Source organism: Poecilia reticulata, chromosome 2 (genome assembly GCF_904066995.2).
Source record: "Poecilia reticulata chromosome 2, P_reticulata-male-v2, whole genome shotgun sequence".
Taxonomy (NCBI): Eukaryota; Metazoa; Chordata; class Actinopteri; order Cyprinodontiformes; family Poeciliidae; genus Poecilia; species Poecilia reticulata.
This window is the reverse complement of record NC_088831.1, coordinates 4,314,644-4,337,951: the sequence shown is the minus strand read 5'-3', so window position 1 is coordinate 4,337,951 and position 23,308 is coordinate 4,314,644. Positions and strand designations below refer to the sequence as shown.

Sequence of the window (23,308 nt, the reverse complement as noted above, 5' to 3'; positions counted from 1 at the left end):
GGGTCAATCTTTGCTTGAATATGAATTAATTAGCAAAACAACATTACAGTACGTTAATATTATATTAGCAATAATTACATTGGTTAAATTACATATCACCTATTATGCTTTTTGTTCGTCTCTTCTGCGGGGTTGCGTTTGATTATAGTGAATTTTTATATCTCCTGAGCTTCAACTTTGCCTTTAGTTAGATTTTGTTTTTAATCTGCGGTTACAATGTAACAGGAATCTGGATCCAAGGGATTTGAGAGATTTGTTGACATATACAAGTTCCCACATTCTAAAACAATCCCAGCACGTAACAGTGAGGGCTTTTCCTTTCCCCTGCGTGCCTCCTGCCGTCAGAGAAAGCGACAGCTGGCGTCTCCTCTCATCTCTTCCTCATTATCCAAGAGAGGAAGATCAGAGCTACGCATTCTTTCCCTATACGTCACCGTCTGGGCCCCTCCTCTCCTCATATCTCATTGGAGGAGATACTGGAAGCGCTGCGCTCTGATTGGCCGGGACGAAACGTCTCTGCAGTAACGCAGGTAGCTTCCTGGGTTGTATTCGTCTTGACAGTAACGGCGACAGTTTGTTTAGCAGCCGTCTAGAAGGACACCGAGCGTCATTTTCAGCCGGAACACTAGAATTCCTGTAAGTGGAGACTGTCTGTTGGTTTTTTCCACCCGGAGTTTTATACTCGGACTTAATATACGTTTAAACCCGTCTTGTTTGGAATGGAGCCAAAATGAGAGCAACACCTCTTTCTTCTTGTTTTTAGAGCTGTGTGACTTCAACGGTTATTCAGTCTTTTATTCCCTGATATACAGCTTGTTCTGTTAAAACCATGTATGTAAAGTCTTTTCTTGAGAGTTATTGCTGGTTCTCCTTCAAATAAAACCATGATGGGGTAATGGTATAAGCCGTAGCAGCAGGTTACAGTTTAACAACTTCCTCATGTGTGGCCATGATACAGATACAATAGTATAGTACAACGACGAATGTCACCTGCAGCTGTTATAAGTCAGTTAAAGTTATTAACACACATTCAGCTCCTAAACAGACATAATAAACTCACGTTTCTCTCCAAAAGTGGTTAAAACTAAACGGAGTTCGCCATGAGCTCACTGCTCAATCCAGGAATCCCCCTCCTCTGGTGACTAATAATTACTGCCAATGCATTGCCTTTAAAACTATTCATACCCACTTTTTGTAACCGCTCTCAAACAAATGTTCTGTCTCTTGAATGAAGCAGGATCCCTACTGCATGATGTTACATGTCTCACCATTTTGTCTCACCACCTGAAACACAGGTGGTTTCAGATTTCGTCCCATTTGAGCTTCTTCAAAAAACTTGCTGCATCCAAGAAGATGGCAAACAGCTAATAAGACTTCTTATGTGCTTTTTAAAATATTTATTGTTCTTATACCATTTTATAGTTTCTTTAAATATGAGGACTGATGACAGTGACACTTATCACAAGCTACATAGTTGAAAAATATTCACAGTTTTGCTTAACGGCTTTCGTTTTTAACCGATTCCTTTCAGTTTGTGCATTAATTGTAGTCTACAGCTGTCTATATGTGGCATTTAGAGTTATGTTGTAAAGTCTTTTAAATATATAAAAACATACAGTCTAGTGGTCATTTTGAGTTGAAATGTGCCACAAATCTCCAAATGAATCTTCTGCCATTGTTTCTAAACCTGAATCTGACTAAATCAAATACTCTGTTTATGCTGCTCCCAGCTCTTTGTTTAGTTTTCTTTTTTCTTTTTCTTTAGACATTTCACATTCGATTATGTTTTAATATGTTCCTATAAACAGTGGTAGTTTAATAATATATTAATTTTTTTCTATTGGGAGCAGCTTATCTGTTTACTTAGCTGGATCCAGGTTGTGACTGTTTATTTTATCAACTATATTGACCTTTAAATGACAACAAAAGGGTTTAACAAAGTTTGTAGTCTGCATTCTGCTTCAAATGGGTTTTAATGCGATGCCTGGACATAGCTGTAGAAGAAGAAAGTTAAGAAGTTGAGTTTCTTATGAGCTTGAGGGTTTCTGACATTGGCTGGCTCAAAATGAGAGAGCACTTCATTTCAATATTTTAAGGAAAGGCTGAATAAGAATGGCGTATCCATCCATCTGTCCATCCATCTTTAAAGCCTAACAGTTGAAATATCTGCCACCATAAATTTTCATTTTTGTGTATTAGAATTAGAAAGTAAGAGAGGTGGGGGTTCGGGGAGGGGGGTGAGATTACATTTAGGAAAACTTAATCTTTTGAATTAGGGCTGAAACGATTAATCGTGATGAATTGATTACTAAATTAGTTGACAATTAATTCAATAATCGACTAATTGTTAACTGGACTATGCAGAGCCAAAAAAAGGCCGTTTGCTGAGAGAACAATACAGTCAAAGCAGAAAATAAAGCAAAACAAACATAAAAAATTTATAAAAAGGGCTTAGCTGAAAAAATCTTAGTCTGCAAACAGTAGCTCAATAGTTCAGCCCTACACTGATGTGTCACTGGGATGTGAAAGGACTGAGCTTTTCACCTGTTGATGTTAGCATTACTGTAGTGAACACTTGATCATTTGCAGCAAAGGATGCACCTGCAGCAAAAAAACCAACTTCTATCTTATTGCATTTTAGGCTATAAAATGTTTGTTTTCTTATTTAAAAAGTGTTTATTTGTATCTTTTTGTATACGTCTAATATTGTATAAATAATATTGTATATTAGCTGAAAAATCCCCAGAATCTGCCAATGTTTTATGTGGTTAATCGATTAATCATCCGAAAATTGATGAAACAATAACTAAATTGATCGTTGGTTGCCTATTTGGAATTAATCAGGCCAAGACGTTACCCAGAATCCTTCTTTTGTATGGAGGAAATTTCACTTTCAGATATTCAGATGTGTTGAGGCTTTAAAAGTCTTGTTTCTGTAGGTTACAGTCACCATGAGTACAAACAGGTTGAAGAACAGTTTCATATTTTACCCGTTTCAAAAGAAAGTGCATGAAAACGTTTTTTGTGCTTACTAATCATTTTATGAGGCTGTTAAAAAAAACAAAAAACAAAATCTCTTTTCTCAAAAGTTGGATGCACAAGAAGCATAAAATTACCTCCTGACACATTGAGAATGGCACAGAAATTCTTTTTGCTTGTACCAAGTCATACATTTCTCCAGACTGCTGCCTGACATTTTGAGCCATCTGCAGCTGTGTTTATTAAAATGCATCAGAATCTGCCTCTGTGTGTGGCGTTCCCTGGAAACCTGCATCCTAACTGCATTACAGCAGCTATGCAAATTATTTCACACCAACCCCCTGCTGGGAGTTGAGGTCCAGCAGCTCCACCGTCATCCTCTGCTTGTTAAGGTTCACGTATGAAAATATGGAAAGTGACTCACTGGTTTCTGTGTCCAGCTTCAGGGAAGATTTATTTATTTATTTTTAACTTCTTTTTTGTTTTGTTTAGTCTTTTTTGGTGACTACATAAAGTAGTGGTTCTTTAAAAATGACAGCAAATTTCATACTCTCATATGTTTAAAAAACTATTGTCTTTTTTTTGTTCAAAGAGCTGTGTAACACTTGTGACATTCAACCATCAGTTAAACACCAGGAGAAAATCTGTGTACTACTAAAATGATGAATCTTTGGCATGGTTTTTCTTGCTTTTACTTCATAAGTGGAGTCATACCTGATGAACACAAAGCTGATAAATCTGATTTGGTTTCTGCTTCTTCCACTGCAGGGCTCATGGCATTCAGAAGAGCCTTGAAACATGCGGCGGTGGTGGGAGGTGTGGCGGTCACGACGGTCTTCGGCCTGTCACAGCTGATCGAGTACAGGAGGACGCAGGTAAGCCTCTGTTCTGATTGGCTCTTCCCATCAGAGAGGAATGTTCTCCTTCTATAAAGACGCCTTTCTGCCAGCAGGGCAAGTCGGGTCTGGATTATGGAATGTGTTAACTTGATTCCAGGTTTTTTGCTGTAAGAATTTATCACCAGGTCATCGGACCCATGGGAGTCTCAACCTCCTCCTGCTCCATTCAGCTTCTTTCCCAGATGTAGATCAATATGTCATCCTATGGAGCTTCCTGATTAAACCTCAGTGGGAATCTGTCTAAACCCAAATTCTCCTCGCTTTCTTGTTTTTGATTGGCCTGTGAAAATCAGAGGAAATGACCGTGCCAACAGAAGAGCGCAAAGTAAACAGTGCACACGTGTTTTGGTAGCAACAAGCTAAGCTTCCTTAATATTTGTATTCCTTCAACTTTTCCACATTTTGTCGCAGTGCAACCACAAACTCCAGCACATTTCAATTGAACTTTACTGTTGGAACCAGTTATCTTACATACTCAAAATAAAAAATTTTTACTCTTGTTTTCTTTTTTTTACACTAAACCGGTCAAGCTATGGTTTGCATAAAGTAAATAGGAGACTAGGAGGGACACAAACGAGACTCTGTCGTCTCTACGGCTCCGTACTGTGGGGTTGATTTTCTACCACAGGTTGGTTTACTTTCCAGCAGGACAGTGACCCTAAACTTACACCCAAAGCTACAATAGAATGGTTTAGATCCACACAAATTCACGAGTTAGAATGGCCAAGTCAAAGTTTAGACCTAAATCTAAATTATAAATTGTGGCAGCTGTTAAAGCAAAAACATATTTTTCAAGGTGCACAGATTTCAGTTGATTCAACTGAATGCAAATCACAAATAAATTTAAAACATATCACAAAATATGTCATTCATGACGCTGCCATCACCATGTCTCAAACTAGAGACAGCGTGTTCAGGTTGACAAAAATCATGTATTACAATACATTGAAGGTTTGTGGTTATAATTTGACAAAATGTGAAAAAAGGTCAAGCGGTATGAATACTTTTGGAAGACAGTTTAGGTTTATAAGGCCTGGCGTCCTTGTCCTCAACAACAACGTCGTTGTTGGGATATAAATAACTCCACGCAGAGAGCTCCAGCAGCTTAGTTTAGATGTGAGACATAACGTTAGATTCCTGACCTTATTGGTCGCCTCCAACTTAACCTGAACTTCTGTTTTGTGTCCTGGTGGGATAATATCCTCTCCTTGCCATCGCCATCCTCTCCAACCAAGCATGGATTGGTAAGCAAGAAGTCCACCCCGATGAAATCCGACCATCTTATAAATAGTTTGTAATCATGCATGCCTTCTAATTCCTGCAATTGCACTGCTGATGAGCTGAATGTCCGTCTTGTCTCGTTCAGTCGGGGCATGTGGCTCACGGAAGTTTTCAAAGCGGTCAGATTGGCCATTAGCTTAGACGCACCGTCCTCTGACTTAACCTGATTATCGGTGCCGGCGCTTCATTCTGTGACCGAGCATCAGCGAAAAGAGACAATGATTATATCATAGGCGAGACCTAAATTACAAACGCCCGTTGTTATTTGCAAGTCAAATGGCGCGCTGGCTTCAAAGCAGCTTGATGCAATCATTTAGCCTGAGCTGCTAAACAGAAAGGTGAATAAATATTTCATTAGACATGAAATTCTTCTACTGTAGCTGTGATTATTTCTTTAAATTAAGTATCCGGCTAATCAAACAGTGGTGTTTAGTCTGGAATGTGTGAAAGCGAGCAGCATGGTGGAGCAGCCACAAAGTAATCCCTCTGCACTTTCCTAACTTTTCTTTGTCACTAATCTAATCCTGAATGTGGCGGGCTTTTCTTCAGCAACACTTCACTTGCTCACCGAATCTAATGGAAAACATTATAAGCACAGAAAATGGGGCTTTGAACCAATCATAGCTTCTTAGAAACACATGTTCACTGAAGCCTTTGAGGTCTGCATGATTTTTGTTTTCTCCTTCCATCAAGAAATTCATCAGAATTTACTCACTTATTTTATTTTTATACCTGATATGAGTTGGGTCATTTTATTTAGCCAAGTATAATCATAAACATCTGCGACAAAGGGTAATATGTTTGTCTAAACAAACTATATCTCATTGATAAAAGTATGTGAACATCCAGAATCATTCAACCATTCATCAATAGTTCATCCATCCATCAGTACCTCTAGACGACCTCTGTTGTTAATCGGCGCTATAGAAACAAATTGAATTGTTAAGTCCATCAATCCTTCCATCCATCCATAGATGCATCAGATCTATCAATTCAGCCATCAAAAGTCCATCCAACCATCTGAGGTCCATCCATTCAACCATCTAAGTGGGACATGCTAAAAAAGCTTCAAAGGAAGGCACCCAGTAAGCATCCTGCTTACATCCACCTCAACTGAATCGTTACTACATGAAGGAGAAGTTGCACTACTCTTATAAACTAATGTCCATGTCTTTGCTAATTAAAGGAGGGTCTTGTTTTTTAGTTTAGCTCCTTATGCACAACAGAGCGGTGTATTGCTCACTTTACTGTAGGTAAGACAATCCATTTACCACACCATACACCTGTGACTCGTGAGCAATACAAGAAGATACTTAAAGAATTTGAGGTAACAATCCGTCTTTCTTCCTGTTGAGATCCATGACCTCAGATTTAGAGGAATCTTACTAGTTGATTCACACTCGGCTGCAAACCACTCCAACATATTTAGAACCACAAGCTTTAAATAAAGTATATTTGAGGCCCTGAGGCACCTGAATTAGACACCGTCATCTTTACAGCTGTGGTTACAGATCTTGTTCATGAACAACGTCCCCCCTTGAAGAGTCCAGCCTGCCTTATAAACAAAACCTAAATTTGTATTATACCAAGTCAGGCCTGGTAGTGTTAGGCACCAGATTTCCCCCAACACATCCCACAAATCATCTTGAGCCACTGATCTAAAAACAATACATGCTAACAACAAAAGTCTTTGACCCTCCACCAGAATAAAATAGGGTCCAGTGTTTTATGGCCAGGATAAAAGCTACAGACTTTATCTAAAATTCTCAAAAGTGTGATGTTTAACCGAGAAGGCTGCAAAAAGCTATATTTCCCAGCAATGTAGCTTGATTCAGCATATAAAACATGGTGGTGGTGTCATGGTTTGGGTCTGTTTCTCTTATTTGGTACAATTAATTCTTCATTACTGAATGTGTTCTGCATCTCTGGAGTGTATTAGGATCGGAACCATTCTGTAATTCATAGTGGCGGTGAGACCATGGCACAGCCTGTTTTGCAGCTTCTTGGTTTACTTGGAAAATGGAAAAAAAACATCATGGCAGAAGCCCTGAAGATGATCTTAAATTTATGTTTTGGAAATCAACAACTTCAATTGAAAAGAGATCTGGAAGGTAAAAGGTAACGGAAATCTTCAACATCCAGTTGAAGATTTCCCTAAAGAGATTTTTAGCACTGATCCAAAGTTCCTTAAACTATTTAGCAGAGGTTACGACTAAACTCAAAGGTTCACAAACTTTTGCCACTCGCTAATAATTAAAATTTGTGGAGCTCAGAAATCGAGTAGTCTCAATGCACAACCAAAACAAATTCATAATGTATGAAAATGATTGCAAGTCATTATGCATTACATCACGTCAGCTCAAGGGCTGATTATAATGCCACAATAATGTACCTGCAGTGTGCTTATAATGTTTCAGAGCATCTCAAGCAAAGTGTTGCTCTCTCTTCTTCTGTACCATCTTTAGAATAGAGACCACTATTAAAGATAAAGGCATCAATGTGGTTGCACTTACAAACGGTTGGACTTGTGTGTCCCATCCAGGCTCAGTTGGTGCGCGTGGCAGCCGAAGCAGAACTGAAGGTCCTTTTTGCGAACGAGCTTCCCTCCAGGGAGGCCCAACTCGCAGCGTTGCAAGACACTACGGAGTTTGACGTTCTGATTGTCGGAGGAGGGGCCACAGGAGCCGGATGTGCCTTAGACGCCGTCACCCGGAGTAACATTCTTCTTTGCTTTTAGACCTCTCCTGCCTGGCCTACCAAACATGACTTTGATGAAGTCTTTCTTTACCTTCCAGACCTCAGAACTGCCCTTGTAGAGCGAAGCGACTTCTCTTCGGGGACGAGCAGCCGGAGTACGAAGCTCATCCACGGCGGAGTGCGTTACCTACAGAAGGCCATCATGAAGCTAGACTACGAACAGGTTCGTTCACATCTTGCTTGCTCTTGGTTTTGTTGCTCCTTTTTTATGCATCGTCTCACTTTGCTTGTTATGTACGGACACCTCAGTACATGATGGTGAAGGAGGCGCTGCACGAGCGAGCCAACCTGCTAGAGATTGCCCCTCATCTTTCAGCACCATTACCCATCATGCTTCCAGTGTACAAGTAAGAGTTCAAATCTGAAACGCCAAACCACTTGTTGTCTATTGTCTTTACTAGAACGGGATTTAATTTCCAGATGGTGGCAGTTGCCCTACTATTGGGCAGGAATAAAGATGTACGACATGGTGGCTGGGATCCACTGCCTAAAGAGCAGCTATCTCCTGAGTAAGTCCAAAGCTCTGGAGTATTTCCCCATGCTGAATAAGGACAAGCTGGTAGGAGCCATCGTCTATTACGACGGTGAGTAAAGGCTCCCATTCCCATTATCACCTTTTGTAGTTTAATATAAACTTAAAAAGGCTGCTGAGTCTGACTCAACGGGGTTAATATGGGTTTGATAGTTTACATATCTTATTGTTTAAATCAACATTGCCTACCTCTATCCATGCCTTTTATTTTTCTGAACTACCTTCAGCTCTTATTGATGACCTGAAATACTGCAACTGCTCAAAACTGAACAAAATTATTCATAACTAGACAACATACTTTAAAAATTGTGTTCTGTCAAACCCTTATTGTTTCTTGAATGTAGCCTTTATGGAATGTGTGAAGAATTAGAACTTTGTTGAAATAAAGTGGAGTATATATATTTTTATCATCATAGTATAAATCCCAGGCAAGTATTTATGTTATATATGGGAACAAAACTAAAATGAGACTTAATTCTTTTTGTAAAATGGTACATTTCGTCAAGAGATATTAAAATGAACAGATATTTTCTGAATAAAGCCATAAAAGAGGTTAAAGACGAAAACATCCTGATTTACCATCTCCACCGGCTCTGAAAAAAATGTTGACAGGTTGGTGGGAGGCAACAAAGGTTGCATGTTCCTTTTTGGGGGGGGACAAAGAGGACCCAAGCACATGTTGTACATCTATCGCAATATGAGAAAACTCCTGCGCTGAAAACAGTTACATTTGTTCAGTTAGAATCTTTTTATTTTACCTTTTAGTCAGCTTTTAGAAGAGAACAGAGACAGAAGTACTGATTCCTCGTTGAGGTTATGTTTGATTTCCATATCCTTCCCCTCCTCCATCAAATGCTCTGAGCAAAGGGGAGGGGCAGCGCAGGATGGTGGAGGATCGGAGCGTCTTTTCTCCAATTATTCCGTCTGGAACAATCACGCCCGTGACATTTAGAAACCTGACCTTCTCTTCCGGCGCTGAGGAGAAGCGTCGTGGTGGTCTGGCAGAACGACAAGCTCTCTCTCGCTCCCTCCTGCCGCCGCCAACAACGGAGCTTCGTTTTGCTCTCGCAGAAACTGGACAGCAAACATGTAATCCTCTCACTGAATTACCTTTGGTGTGTGTCTACATTTGCCTTTAAAATGCCAATGTAGTGTGTTAAGTCCGCTGAAAGTACACCTGATCTGAAGACCCAAGCAATTCAATAGTTTGTTTCTTTCAGTGCGTTGGTTATTATTCTTACAAATCTTTCTAAAGTAAACACGTTCACAATGTATCTGATGTCTTATTGCATGTCTTGTTCTCCAACAAAGTGCAAAACAAAACTTCATTATCAAAGACTGTTCAGAATTTAAAAAAAACAACACGTTTGTCATCAGTGTGAAACCGTACCACTAAGAAACCAGTAATCTCTGAAGAACCAAGAGGAAAGATCTTCCTGCTTGTGGGTCTTCACTTCCTGGAACTCAGTTCTGCCCTTTGTACAATCAGACTCTTGCCAATAAAGCTTCTGTCTTCCACTAGGGTCTTGAGTTTTTGACATTTGGCCACATTCTGATAGGAACCACAGCATCAACAATTTGTCCTCATCAGGTCAACACAATGATGCCCGGATGAACCTGGCCATCGCGCTGACAGCCGCCCGCCACGGTGCGGCCATCGCCAACTACACTGAGGTGGTTCACCTTCTGAAGACCAAAAACCAGAAGACTGGCAGGGAGCAGTTGTGCGGTGCCCACTGCAGAGACGTCCTCACAGGTGAGGGCTCCGAAGTCGGTCCTAGAACTGCTTTCTCATTAGGGTTTTCACTGAGATGTTTGGAAATGATCGCTTTGTTTTCCAGGGAAGGAGTTTGATGTGAGGGCCAAATGTGTGATCAATGCCACCGGACCCTTCACCGACTCTCTGAGGCAGATGGACAAGCAGGAGACTGCCAAGATCTGCCAGCCAAGTGCAGGTGTCCACATCGTCATGCCGGGATACTACAGGTACCACGGAAACGCAACTCAACGCCTGGTGTAAAAACTAAGGTTTTGATGCTGTTTCATATTCATTAACCTGTTCATTGTTTGTTCCTCTGTGTTTTCCCATTCCTCTTCTGCAAATAGTGAGCTAGCTAAACTATAATCTGACCTTCACTTACAGGTGTAGGACAATCTTCTCAGGTTGAGAAGCAGCTCAGCAATAGAGTGGTTTTGTTGAAGTGGGAGGCTTTAAAGTTCAGCTCAGCTTATTGAGCAAAACCCGAGGGAGTGTGAGCCCTTTGAACACAAATGCCAACCACCTAATTTTCTTCTTCATCTTTGGCGCTCACCTCACTCTGCCCCCTCATATACGTTCCTTCCTCCTTCCCTCATCCTTTATGCTACATTGTCTTCTCTTTCACCAGCTCTAGCTTTAAAAAATATTCAAACCTTCTTCCATTCAGCCCCGACAATATGGGCCTGTTGGATCCGGCTACGAGCGACGGCCGCGTCATCTTCTTCCTGCCCTGGGAGAAGATGACCATCGCTGGGACCACCGACACCCCCACCGATGTGACAGCCCACCCCATACCGCGGGAGGATGACATCGACTTCATTCTGAGGGAGGTGCGCAACTACCTCAGCCCGGATGTGGAAGGTATTGGACTAGGCTCATGTTTCTGATGCCTACTTGGTTGTCCACTGAATAAAAACACAGCTGCGCTTTGTCTTCAGTGCGGAGAGGAGATGTGCTTGCGGCCTGGAGCGGCATCCGCCCACTGGTGACCGATCCCAACTCCAAAGACACCCAGTCCATCTGCAGGAATCATGTTGTCAGCATCAGTGACACAGGACTGATCACCATCGCAGGTCAGCTCGGCCCACCACGCAGCTTCAAAACCCTTCAAGACGTAATCAGTGGCTCTGATGCAGCATTCTGTGTGTACAGGTGGGAAGTGGACAACCTACCGCGCTATGGCCCAGGAGACGATAGATGCAGTAATAAAATTCCACCACCTCCCAGCCAGAAACTGCAGGACGGTGGGACTACTGCTGGAGGGGGCGAAGGGCTGGACACCAACTCTCTTCATCCGACTGGTACAGGACTACGGCCTGGAGGAGGAGGTACATCTCCTTTTCATTTAATGATTTGGCAAACCTTCGAAGAGTTTACTTTGATGTCAGAATTCAGAGAAAAAGAAAGCAACTAGCACCTGGTGGAACAGTGCCTATCGTAAGAACTACTCAGTACAACGCTCTCAAAAACAATAAAGGGTTATTGGGTAAACATTATGAAGTTGAAGGCGGAGTTTCAGAAAGAGCACAAGCTTCTTAAAGAGACAGAGGCCCAATTTCAAGCCTTTAAATTGCAAAGTCAAACTGAGATTGCTCTGATTGTCTTCCAGGGGTAAAATCCTCACCACTCCTAAAGACGCTCATTAGAAAACAAGTCCACCTACAAACAGTCATGCCAAGAGTTTGAGACTGAAGACATTTCTCCAGCAGCAGTCCTGGAGCTGACATTAAAGCTTCTTTTGACATTTGTTCTAGACGAAAAAAAAATCTAAGTCATTCAGAAATGCAATGAAAGATTCCCAATTCATCAATACCTTCATATAAGGATACATTGATTGGAGTCGCGTCTGCAATAATTAGCCAGTTGTTTTGATTAAAGGCATCAGACCATAGTTTCATGAAGAAAAAGAGCCTGCAGTAAACTTCCCCCTCATTAGAAGCTCCTGTAGCAGCTGCTGTGTTCTCCGGAATATTCCTAAAGGTCACCAGATATTTAGACAGGGTTTGACCTTTCACATGATCGGCAAGTCAGCCATCTCAGTAGCAAATAGGCCCCTGTGTTCTGTAAATATATGACACCTCACTGATAAAGCGGCGCCGTCATTTATTGTTCTTTTGCAAAGATGTGAAATTGATCAGCTGAATACGGCAAACTGTAAAACGCATTAGGTTGGCGTTAGCATTAGTAGCAGGAGGATCCCATCTTTGACGAATTTATAAAAGATGAACTTTGAATTAGAGTGCTGCCAGAAAGCATTCGCTCATTGAAACATGACACTTCAGCCAAAATCCAAACGTACTGCCAATTGATCATCTTACAAAAAAAAATCTACTGATGCTGCCAATAAACTGGATTAAGCTTGTTACGGTTTTATTTTGTTATTAAGGGCTATTTTGTATGTTTTTAAAGAAAACTTCCAAGTGATTTAAGAAAAAGTTGGAACTTTTGGAACTGGAAGCTTTCCAGTAGAGCTGTACGTAAGCAATATGCATACAAGAAGAACAAAGTAGCGTTGGCAAATTCAAGAACACCCTGATCTTAAGAGGTTTAGACAACTCCTTCTGCATAACCATAAAAATCAACATAAAAAGGGATGTTGTTGTTTGTTCAATTATCAAAAGAATTGTTTTAGAAAGTGAAGAGCAGGGGTCTTAACACACAGCCCAGAGGAACTCTTTTATATAGAGTTCCTATAGAAAGAGCAAAAGCAACCAGTGTAATAGACATCATGTTTGAGATGATCATTAATTTAAAAACAAACTTGCAGCACTTGCAAATTTCTTGACTTACTTATAGGCTTTTCAAGAACTTTGAAGAAACACACAAATTGGATGTGCCTTTATTTAATAACATGTAGGGGATCTTGTAAGAGAGACCAATATAAATATACCAGATTAAATATAAAAACATATGTGGATTCTACATTAAATTCTGGAGCTAGCTTAATGAAATGCATATCAGGGTGTGATAAATGATGAATTTCTGTGTGTAATTCTAATTATTTGCCGCAGGTTGCTCAACATTTGGCCACAGCATATGGTGACAAAGCATTTGATGTTGCCAAAATGGCTCAGGTTACCGGCCAAAGGTGGCCGATCGTTGGGAAACGTCTGGTGTCTGAATTTCCCTACATCGAAGCAGAGGTAAAATTGTCGCTCAGACTGGGATCCTTCAGGTTTCACGTCCTGGGAGTGTCTGAGACCTTGTTGTCCTTTTACAGGTCCTGTACGCCATCAAGGAGTACGCCTGCACCGCCATCGACGTCCTGGCGCGACGGACGCGGCTCGGCTTCCTGAATGTGCAGGCGGCAGACGAAGCTCTCCCGAGGATTGTCCAAATCATGGGCAAAGAGCTTAACTGGAGTCAGGAGAAGAGGACGGTATGGGGCATGCGATGGAGAGGTGCTGTCCGTTTTGAACAATTGATTTCATTTAGACTGAAGGAAGTTCTGTCTCTGATGTGAAAATCCAGGAGGAACTTGAAGCAGCGAAAATGTTTCTGTACCACGAGATGGGCTACAGATCTCGATCGGAGCGGCTCACAAAGACATCTGAGATCCACCTGGACTACCAGGACGTGATGAGGTAACTGCTGTCATCCCTTTTCTTTCATTTTCTAAACCCGGTTTTTGTGTGCTTTCATAAATCAAGAGCTGTTCCATAGGTACAAGAACCGCTTCCACAAGTTTGACAAAGAGTCCAAAGGCTTCATCACCACCGTTGATGTCCAGCGGGTATTACAGGTGAGTTTCCCCTCAGTCTTTTTTTTGTCCTCTCTTCCTCATAACGTGCCATTGATCCCCCGTTTTCCTCTGGTCTGTAGAGCATCAACGTCCACATTGACGAGGACGCGCTCCACGAAATCCTTAACGAGGTGGACCTCAATAAGAACGGACAAGTTGAATTCAACGAGTTCCTGAAGGTATCCTAACACTCAGATTCTGGCTCTCGACCTTTTAAAAACAAGATCCAAACTGTTAAACTGGGCTGTAGCTCAGACGCCTGCAGGTGGAGGAGGCAAATTGAAATAAACCCACGATAATTAATAGATTAGAAATTGTTTTAATTAAGTTGTTCTCCTGATTTATTTAAATAGTGGCTTCTGTGATTAAAGGTTTGTACAAAACCTCAAAGTAAAAATATCTTCCGTTACAGCAACATAATCTCACGCTGAACGATTTAGAACAATCCAACCTTTGATTTATTTATCACTATGGACTAAGGGTCTTGTATGTTTTGAATCAGTGTCCAGTTTTCAGTTTAGTGTTCACCCAACCTTTATGAAAATGTCAAAATTAGTTTATGAGCCAAGGTGCAATTATTAATACAAAACTGTACTTAAAATCTCAGAGAAACAGTCCCTCAGCATCACCCATCCTCCACCGTGCTTCTAGTTTTAAATTTTCCCATGTTGGCAAATTTTGATTTCCCAATAGTTTGGATCGTGATTCTACCAAGAGTCCCAATGACAACTTATTTTTAACTTTCTCACTGTCGACACTCAATTTATTTATTTATTTTTTAATCTCTTTAATCTCTCAGCTAATGTCAAAAAAACACAATTTCACAATTGTGATCCTTCAGGTTCACAATAAACCCCCCCCCCCCAAAAAAAACGCAATTAAGTACGTTTGTTTGTGAGATATTTTCCTCCATCTACTTCCTGTGGTCGTCTTCTACAGAGCTCGTGACGGTGGCGACATCCGGTTGTGAATCATGCGACTCTTGTGATGCGAAGAAAAGACTTTCCATTTCAGTTTTGTGAAATAAACCAATTTTGATAGCGGCAAAAGTTTTCATCGAACAACAAGATACATTTTTTTTCTGAAATTGCCGTGTTTCCATTAAGCTAATTTGTTTTCAAAGCGCAGTGATAAATTACTCATTAAAGTCCCTCTGATCAACTTCTTAAGTATTTTTTAATACGTTTTTTATTGTAAAAAAATAAAATAAATTATTATTACATCTGATTGTTAAACATAGCGATGTAACAATACTCCAAATCCAAGAAGATGTATAGCCTAGGTTAAGTTCACCAAAACGCAGTAATAATTTTTTTTTTAGCAGAGCACCATCTGGTTGCCAGGTTACCCCGTCTGAACCAGCTTTCTGCTCTTCCCTCCCCAGCTGATGAGCGCCGTGAAGAAGGGACAAGTGTCCGACAGCCGCCTGGCCATCCTCTTGAAGTCAGCCGAGGCCACGCTGGACACGAGGGAGGCGGTGACGGTGGACCGCAGTGGTGGAGGAGTCTGAGCCTCAGCGGGTATATGCAAATGGTTCCATTTGAATCACAATAACGCAATCAGGCTCGCAGCGGGATGAGCTTGACCAAATCAAGCGCTGCATTTTTAGGGGAAATCTGATCTAATGATTGAAGTCCGGGAGATAAATCTTGTGCCTGCGATCGCACAAAAATGTTTCCCATTTAACACAAAACCTTTTTGACATTTAGTGTCTCTAGAATCACTCCGTATCTCACTGAATCAACACTGATTGTGGATTAAAGATGTGCTTTGGGGCTTTGTTTTGTGAAGCAAACTGAATGTTCGCTACCAAGAAAAAGAAAGATTTGAAAAGTTGAACATGTGCAAATTATTTACACTAACAGGCAAAGGCTTCGCTTAATTGAGATATGAAAGTAAATGAAATTGTCATCTTACAATAAACCTTGTACTGAATCCGTTTGTGGAGTTTGTCACACTGCAGCTAGTTAGAAATGAACATCCACTAATCATGGGCAGGAACGTCAGTTAGCCTCGGTTTTTAATGATACGTCCAACAGATAAAAATTGTAAAGAATATAGAGAAAAAATATACACAGACCTATATGAGTAGAGTTCAAGAAAACGATATATGTTCAGTCAGATTTATGTTCTAAGGCGAGAGGAATTAGGAATTTTAGCCATAAAAACATCTAAAATCAATTTCATGTTAAGGTTAAACCCTACAGAGGCTCATCAGTATTTTATATGTTCTTGAAATGTATTATGTTATTCTTAAGGTCTTATTGTTCTGACACTAAAACGGCTTTAAGTACATTTTTAATGTGTGCAGCATCTTCATTTATACTAAAAATGATAAAAATTCTTCTGCTTGACATGTTTTCAGATGAAAGAAGTTGTTGCAGACATTAAAAGGAGCAGTTTGTAATATTCAGCGATTCTTTTACATGCAAAGAGACACATTTGCTTCATATCTAAAGTTTCACATTCTTCCCAGTCTTCATCCGTTATACGCTAATACTTCTTACCAATGTTTCAGGAGGTTACTTCTGATTGGTCAGTAGATGCAAGTCATGACTCGTGACCAATGAGTGATTAATTTGGTTTTTCAAATCGATAAGATTCATAATCGCCCCGTCATTTGCATCTCAAAAGGACCGAAATGTGTCCCGTGTTGATTTAATACAGAATTGATCTTTCAACTTTAAAAAAACTGAGACGATTAGACGCAAATATGTACAACCACAAGTATTTGGCTGAAATGCAGTAGCCTTCAACGAGCCTCTGCTGTTATTCTGGATTGGATATTTGAGCAAAAAGAAACGCTCTCTAAAGCATGATGCTGCCATCAGTGTGGGAATTATGTTTTATTGTATAAATGACAAATATTGCTTAGTAATAATCATCACATTCAGCCACATCAGAAGCACAATGCACCTTTTTTTTTAAAGGTTCCTCAAGCACTCCTGCTGCCCTAAATTTCTTTTCATTTTGTTTTCAGGTGATCACACTGTCTAAAAGCTGTAGTCACTGATGTTTACAAGCTTTCAGCTTTTTGAGTTGATCTTTTTTTAACTGATTATTCTTTTATTCACTACGCTTGTTTGCAGTTCACCTACGGAGGTTTTATTAAGGTATATAAATAAAATATACTTGGTGAAGGTTGTTTCTTAAAGCGAACAATTATTCTTAACATTTGAAATTCTGTGCTACGCTATGGGGTATCAAAGGTGTCGAGATTTAATAAAAAAAACTAAGTGCTTAAAAAATACAGAATTTATTAAATTAGTATTTGAAGGGTTAAAATCCTGTTAAATTAAATTTCATTTTTTTAAAATAATACTGTTAGTCACACACAGTGTAATTTCAAAATGTGTTGCAGCACCTCATTTGAAAATGTTCATTTATTAAGGAATTTTATTGCTTATTTTTTAAATAAATGACTTGTAACAACTGTTTATGAATTGACCAAGTAATGTTTCATTATTTATATTTTTTAGTGAATTGTGGCATGTTTGGACCTCCATACAAACATTTAAAATTATAGAATAAACGTGATGTTTTATTTTATTCATTTTCTTTTCATGCTTCTGTTGGAGAACAATATTTCTACATGCTGGCTAATTCTCTTCAAAGTTTTTCAGGTGCAAATGTTTTATGCTGTGATGAATGTATGCCATGTGCCTTCACTATGATTTTATTGTCTCTCAAAGCGCACAAAGTCTATAAATGGTTTGTATTTAAACATTTGTTACATAAATGACATTTATAAAACGTATTGTACTTTGAATTTTCTGTCTCGGATATTTCACCTGCTAATTTTAAAGATATTTTAAGGATTAAAAGGATAATTTTAAAAAAGTATCTCAATTCAAGAATAAAAAAAGTCTTTTATATGTGGAAATAACATAAAATTGCACACATAAGAGTTAATTTTATATCTTTTAGAAAACCATGATCCAATAATATCTAATTGAGAAAATTCAATTAAAGATGAGGGGTTTTTTTTGCTTTAAATTTGCACTTAACTTTATAAATCATAATGACATAAATGTATGCATGTATGCATTTATGTCATCTTGGGACATTTTTGCAAAAGTCGGAACATGTGAATGTGAATTTTCTATCGCAGATCAAATACTTTTGACTTTTTAACCACATTTTTTAAAGTTTTGTCTGACCTTTTTTTATGGAAATTTATTGAAATTCTTTGTACAAACGTCATAAAGACATTTTGCAGAACAAATATTGGTAACCAATGTGTGTTCGGTCAAACTTATAATATATATATATATATATGTAAAAATGCTCTGAAGGCCCTTCTTTTTGAAAAAGGGGATCTGGTTGCAAAAAAAAATAATTTGAAGTGGACACTGCTGTCATCTGATTGATTATTCAATCAATTGACAGCACTAGTTTAAAGATGGTACCAGAAAACGTCTTTATCAATAAATCCCAATCCTTGGTTATTTTATGAGCTCAATACGGCGTCAAGTTGCACCAAGCCAAAACATCTTTTTCTAGACCCGGTCCTCACAGCACACTCACACATTAACCTTCGTTTCGTTGGCTAGCTGAAAAACATCCTTTTCTCCGGGAAAAGGTCACACTGAGGTTTGAGTGACAGCTTTACGTCCACTGCTCGTGCTACAATCTGCGGTGGAGACGTCTTCCTGGGAAAAGGCCGGGAGCGCCGGGAAGCAATTAGCGAGCATGAATAACGGGGCAAATCTGCCTGCCATACAACCGCTAACGTGCCTCGGTTTCCCCTGGAGGATTCCCCCCATGGCTACAGCGGGGCTTCTGCTAGCTCACGAATAAAACAATGCAGGGAGGAGGCGAGGCTGGAAAGATTGTTCACTCATATCTTCTTTAGTATGGAAGGAATTCCAGATGCTAATTTAAAATATGTCATCCATTATTTTGTTGGGAAAATAAAAATGGCAAACTATAACATTTTATCATGCATGCCCAATCCACAGAGTGAAGGCATGGTGGTGGCAGCATTATGAGGAGGGAATGCATGACATGCTTTTAAAAAAATATGGTAACACTTTATTTGAAGGGGGGTGAATAAGACTGACATGACACTTTCATAAACATAACACGTCATGAACATGAATAAGCCTTCATGAATATTGACACTTTTAATACAAAGTTGACATTATTCAAAATGTCTTTGTTATGACAACTTGACATTAACCAAGAAATCATTACTGTTTATACTTTACCTTTAATAACATAAAGTTACCTAATTTTTAAAGTGCAATCAGTAATACTTTTATAACAAATTTATATCAGTAATGATTTCTTGGTTAATGTCAAGTTGTCAGGTTAATTTTTTTTAGCAAATAGAAATAATGTATTTTTAGTTAGATAATTCCTCATGCCAGTTTGTTACATTCGATTTTAATTGAGTACCGGAGTAACCCTGGCTAAATGGGGGAAAAATGGTACATTTTCATGCTTAAAGTTATACGGGAAGTATTTTCTGCTTGCCGTTTTTTTTTCTTCTCCAGGGTTCAGTTTAATCTCACGACTTTTTCAAACCAGTGTTTCTACAAGGACCACGAACTCGAGAGCCTTTCTGTAATTAGAAAGGCAGAAGTGGAAGTTAATAACCATTATGATGGTTTTCACAAACAAGTTGTCCGTAAATAAAGCCAGGCTTTAATTAGAAGTGTGAATACAAGTGCGGAGACCAGACAGACAGGCAGACAGACAGGCAGACAGACAGGCAGACAGGCAGCTCTCCATCCTTCAGCCAATAATTATGGTAAATAAGATGATAATTAACTGACAGCCCTTATTTACCTCGTTACCAAGCAAAGAAGCGTTCAAACATTGATCTGAGCGGACCGGTCTCGCGGGTGTTCTCAGTGTTTCGTGTTAGTTTGTTGTTCCGCCTGATTAAACGTCACTAAATCGGATTGTATTTTAAGTCTTTTAAGAATTTGACAGTCACACTTACAGCAGTGTTATTGTCGAAGGTATTTTCTTGGACTAAAACCGAAAAGAAATTTCAGTTCGCTAGGTGGGAATAATGGTTCAGCCCTTTCTGGAACACTCTGGAACAAAATGGCATTCTGCCAGGCGAACTGACATTTACCTGGGTCATTCATGGCCTTTGTGCCCGTCAGCGGCCACAGGAAGCTCTTTTAGGTGGAGTTCTGTGGACACCTGTCAATCAACCTCGCTGCGTTACTCAACCTCGGAGAAAAACAAAAGAAAAAAGAAAAAAAAAAAGGTGCAGGGGGCGGACAATGATTATTTATTAGAAAAAGAACCCACCAAATAATAGTTTATCTGAGAAACAAGGATAGTGGAGTATCTGGTTTATCATTCCGCAAAATGTCGCTGGTTTTAGCGAGACGTGATACAGAATACGCAGGAAAAATATATGTCCGTCTTTGTTAAGTTTAGGTTGATTTAGCCAGAAAAACGCAGCATCATAACCAATATACGTCAAGTAAAGTGCTGCACAAAAGTATTATGTCACCACAATTAAAGATTCGTATTATGAAAATTTGACCTTTTTGAGCTTTACATCAATATTATGTTATTTACTCATCAAAAGCATACCTGCAGTGTTGTCTTGATTCTTTCGTGCATTTTAGAGAAATCCTCACCCGTGGCAACCATGGTGATGGCGCTAAGTTCACGGAGGTGCAAGACACCTCCGTGAATTTAGCGCCATCTTGAGACAGCAATTAGCAAACACCTGGTGGAGCTTCCGTCGTCATCTCAGTGCAACGCTGGTGAAAAGTTGTTATAGGGTTAAAAGAGGAGCGACGTTGTGATGACTTCCTGAAGGCGGAGTTTCAGAAAGAGCAGGAGTTTCTTAAAGAGACAGAGACCCAATTTCAAGACGTCGAATTATAAAGTCAAACTTCTTTTAAGTCATATTTGACAACTGAATGTAAGTTACTTGATTGTGCTATAAAATGATAAAACACATTTTGCCACCCCTTTAAAGAAATGGATATTCAAAGCTCTCTGTCCATTTCCTTGTGATGGAATGAGGATATTTAAAGGATGCTTAAAAGTTTTGAGGTCTAAAAATACTGGTGGGTCAATCATTTAAAAGGGCTTCCTTGAAAGTGGGTTTAGAAGCTTGCGAATAGGGTTTCTAGGTTGACTTTGTAAGGAATATGTTGAATTTTACAAAGCCATATTTGCTGACAAATACCAGTATACCTAAAATTTGCAGAACATGTTCATGTTGTGGATGTTGGGGTGAGTTGAAAATTGTATTATTTGGACACCAAAATGGAGAAAAGTGCGGAGGGGTCTGTGTCGTGATTTAAGGCGTACTCTGCTGCAGCAGGACATGGCTGGATCCTGAAACGTAATGACCCAAAATAAGTAAGTCCACTAAGTTTGGTGAAAAAAATGGAGAACAGAAAGTCCTGTGACTACAGGAAGCAGCCATTAGACGGCAGCGTGTCCTAACTTCCCGTGATAAACGAATTCTTAATCAAGAGTAGAATATTTAATAAGCTCTCCTAATTGTTTCCTGACTACAAATCAAATTCCAAATTTTAAGACTTTGTAGGAACCAGAATGGTGTGAATTATGGTGCCTGGAACACAGAACTAGTAAAGTCGGATCTTAATGACGACTTTAAATGTCAGCGTGAAGGGTTCTGCAACAGACAGCAGATTAAAACCTCATTAACTCCCAGCCGGTCCTCAGTACCTGCAAGAAGAAGCACTCAGACGACAGAAGAGGATTTATCCTCAGTCAAAAGCACTTCCCTTCTTCTAATTCTCTGTATTTTCTACCCAGAACTTGTCCTTAAACCACCTCTGAGCCCGGAGCAGGCCGTGATATTTCCCTCTGATCTTTACCTCACACCTCGCAGAGGATTCCTCCATCTTTTGTTTGGCAGCAAAAAAAAAAAAAGAAATCCCTCAGAAGGTCGGGGAGCGCTCCAGGTGAAGCTTCTTCCTGTGCACTCTGACCTCTACGATGCAAACAGGGTGAATGGTGACATTTCCTCGCATTTCAATGAACCACAAATAATCCCACAACTCATCTGACTGGACTCGGCTGGAGCGCTTCAGGACACCCGCAGCGCTTTACCTGAAACGTGTAAATGTTTTATACATTTAGCTTATAATGATACAAAATCACAATAATCCAGAATTAGACAAAAAAATCGTGATGTTTCTAAAGCTTTCCCCACAGATTCGGTCCAAAAAACACGGTGTAGCACGAACCCGGTATTTGGCGCTCAGTCGCCCTCTGCTGGCTAAACGCAAAACCTACAGTTTTTTTTTTTTTTTTTTTTACAAATTTTTCAGTGAATTTACACGACAACTTATTAGGGTCATCGTAGATATAAAAAGCAATTTCCACCAAAAGAATTCTGCAATTTTCTATAAAAAACAACAGCAACAAAAAAAACAAGAAAATCTCTGGGCTTGAAAAGTCAAACATTTGCTAGAACAAAAATTCAGAAAATTTGAGATTAATCTTAGATAATTTCTAGAAAAAGAAACAGTTGAGTTTCAAAAGTCAAAAATGTTAAACTTTTGAAACTGAAATATCTGAGTTTTTTCTAGAAAGTTTCTGAGATTATTTTTAAATTTCAGAGTTTTTGGTGGAAATTTACTCCTTTCTTCCCACCTTCAATAACTAATATGTAATTGTAAATTCATAAACACAGAATGAGTGGAGAAAGCCATTCATATCTAAATATTTTTTATACTATGAAGTCATTTAAAAAAATCTGGATCTTGCATATTCTATATATCTATTTCACCCAAAGTGATATATTTCAATTGTTTATTTTTGGTCATTTTAACGGTTCTGGCTTACAGTACATGAAAATCCAACATGTACTAATTCAGTTTGTTTGTCTTATGGAATAAATCCCGGTACAGTTTGGACATCAAAAAGAGTGATTTGTAATTTTACCTCGTAAAAATGCAACATATTTAGTATCTATGTTCTCATATTTAGACTTTGTACAGTGAAACTAGACGCTTTTAGTCAAATAATCGCAAAAAAACCCAAGTGGGAAAGAAAAGTTACCTAATGCAAAAAAATCTGAACTTAGTTTAATGATTAATTCCTGAAATATTTACAGTGTAAACTAACCACCACCACTGCAAAGATTACACTTAAAGTTAATCACCGACACCTTTTTTGACGTCTGTACATATTTAAACCATGATGGAAGCTGAACGTTTAATCACTGATGATAAAACAAGAACTCGGTTGATCGATGAAGATTGTCCTTGTCCTTACTGACGAAGCGACGGCAGCACCAGTCCTGGTGAACTGGAGGAATCTGAGGTGGACGAGCTGGAAAACATTCACACTGCTCTCTGACGCCACAGGGAAGAAAGAGTCACAACAATCTGCCAGCAGAG

At 39.4% G+C, this 23,308-nt stretch overlaps 2 protein-coding genes across 2 annotated transcripts in view; one reads left to right on the top strand and one right to left on the bottom strand.

The window, feature by feature from the left end:
- The window catches only part of LOC103473768 (nuclear receptor subfamily 4 group A member 2-like), a 30,434-nt gene extending 7,179 nt beyond the window's left edge, over positions 1-23,255 (bottom strand). Inside the window, exons 1-2 of the mRNA XM_008424259.3 lie at positions 20,511-23,255; positions 20,038-20,138 (exon numbers count right to left, since the gene is read on the bottom strand). The gene's annotated coding sequence lies outside the window, so the exon portion shown is untranslated. The remainder of the gene's footprint in view (positions 1-20,037; positions 20,139-20,510) is intronic.
- gpd2 (glycerol-3-phosphate dehydrogenase 2 (mitochondrial)) lies at positions 481-17,706 on the top strand. The gene is made up of 17 exons (XM_008424279.3): positions 481-636; positions 3,748-3,854; positions 7,702-7,873; positions 7,955-8,079; positions 8,166-8,263; positions 8,337-8,500; positions 10,040-10,204; positions 10,290-10,434; positions 10,875-11,068; positions 11,146-11,280; positions 11,360-11,535; positions 13,219-13,350; positions 13,428-13,586; positions 13,679-13,791; positions 13,871-13,949; positions 14,030-14,128; positions 15,334-17,706. The coding sequence occupies exons 2-17, from the start codon at positions 3,753-3,755 to the stop codon at positions 15,457-15,459; spliced, it is 2,184 nt and encodes a 727-aa protein (XP_008422501.2). The 5' UTR covers positions 481-636; positions 3,748-3,752; the 3' UTR covers positions 15,460-17,706.
- Positions 23,256-23,308: the final 53 nt, after the last annotated feature.

Excerpts from the sequence above, each read along its gene's own strand:
- gpd2 (XM_008424279.3), top strand. The coding sequence starts at position 3,753 with ATGGCATTCAGAAGAGCCTTGAAACATGCGGCGGTGGTGGGAGGTGTG. Across the intron at positions 7,874-7,954 it reads CTTAGACGCCGTCACCCGGA|ACCTCAGAACTGCCCTTGTA; the intron begins GTAACATTCTTC and ends TTTACCTTCCAG. Across the intron at positions 11,281-11,359 it reads AGGACTGATCACCATCGCAG|GTGGGAAGTGGACAACCTAC; the intron begins GTCAGCTCGGCC and ends CTGTGTGTACAG.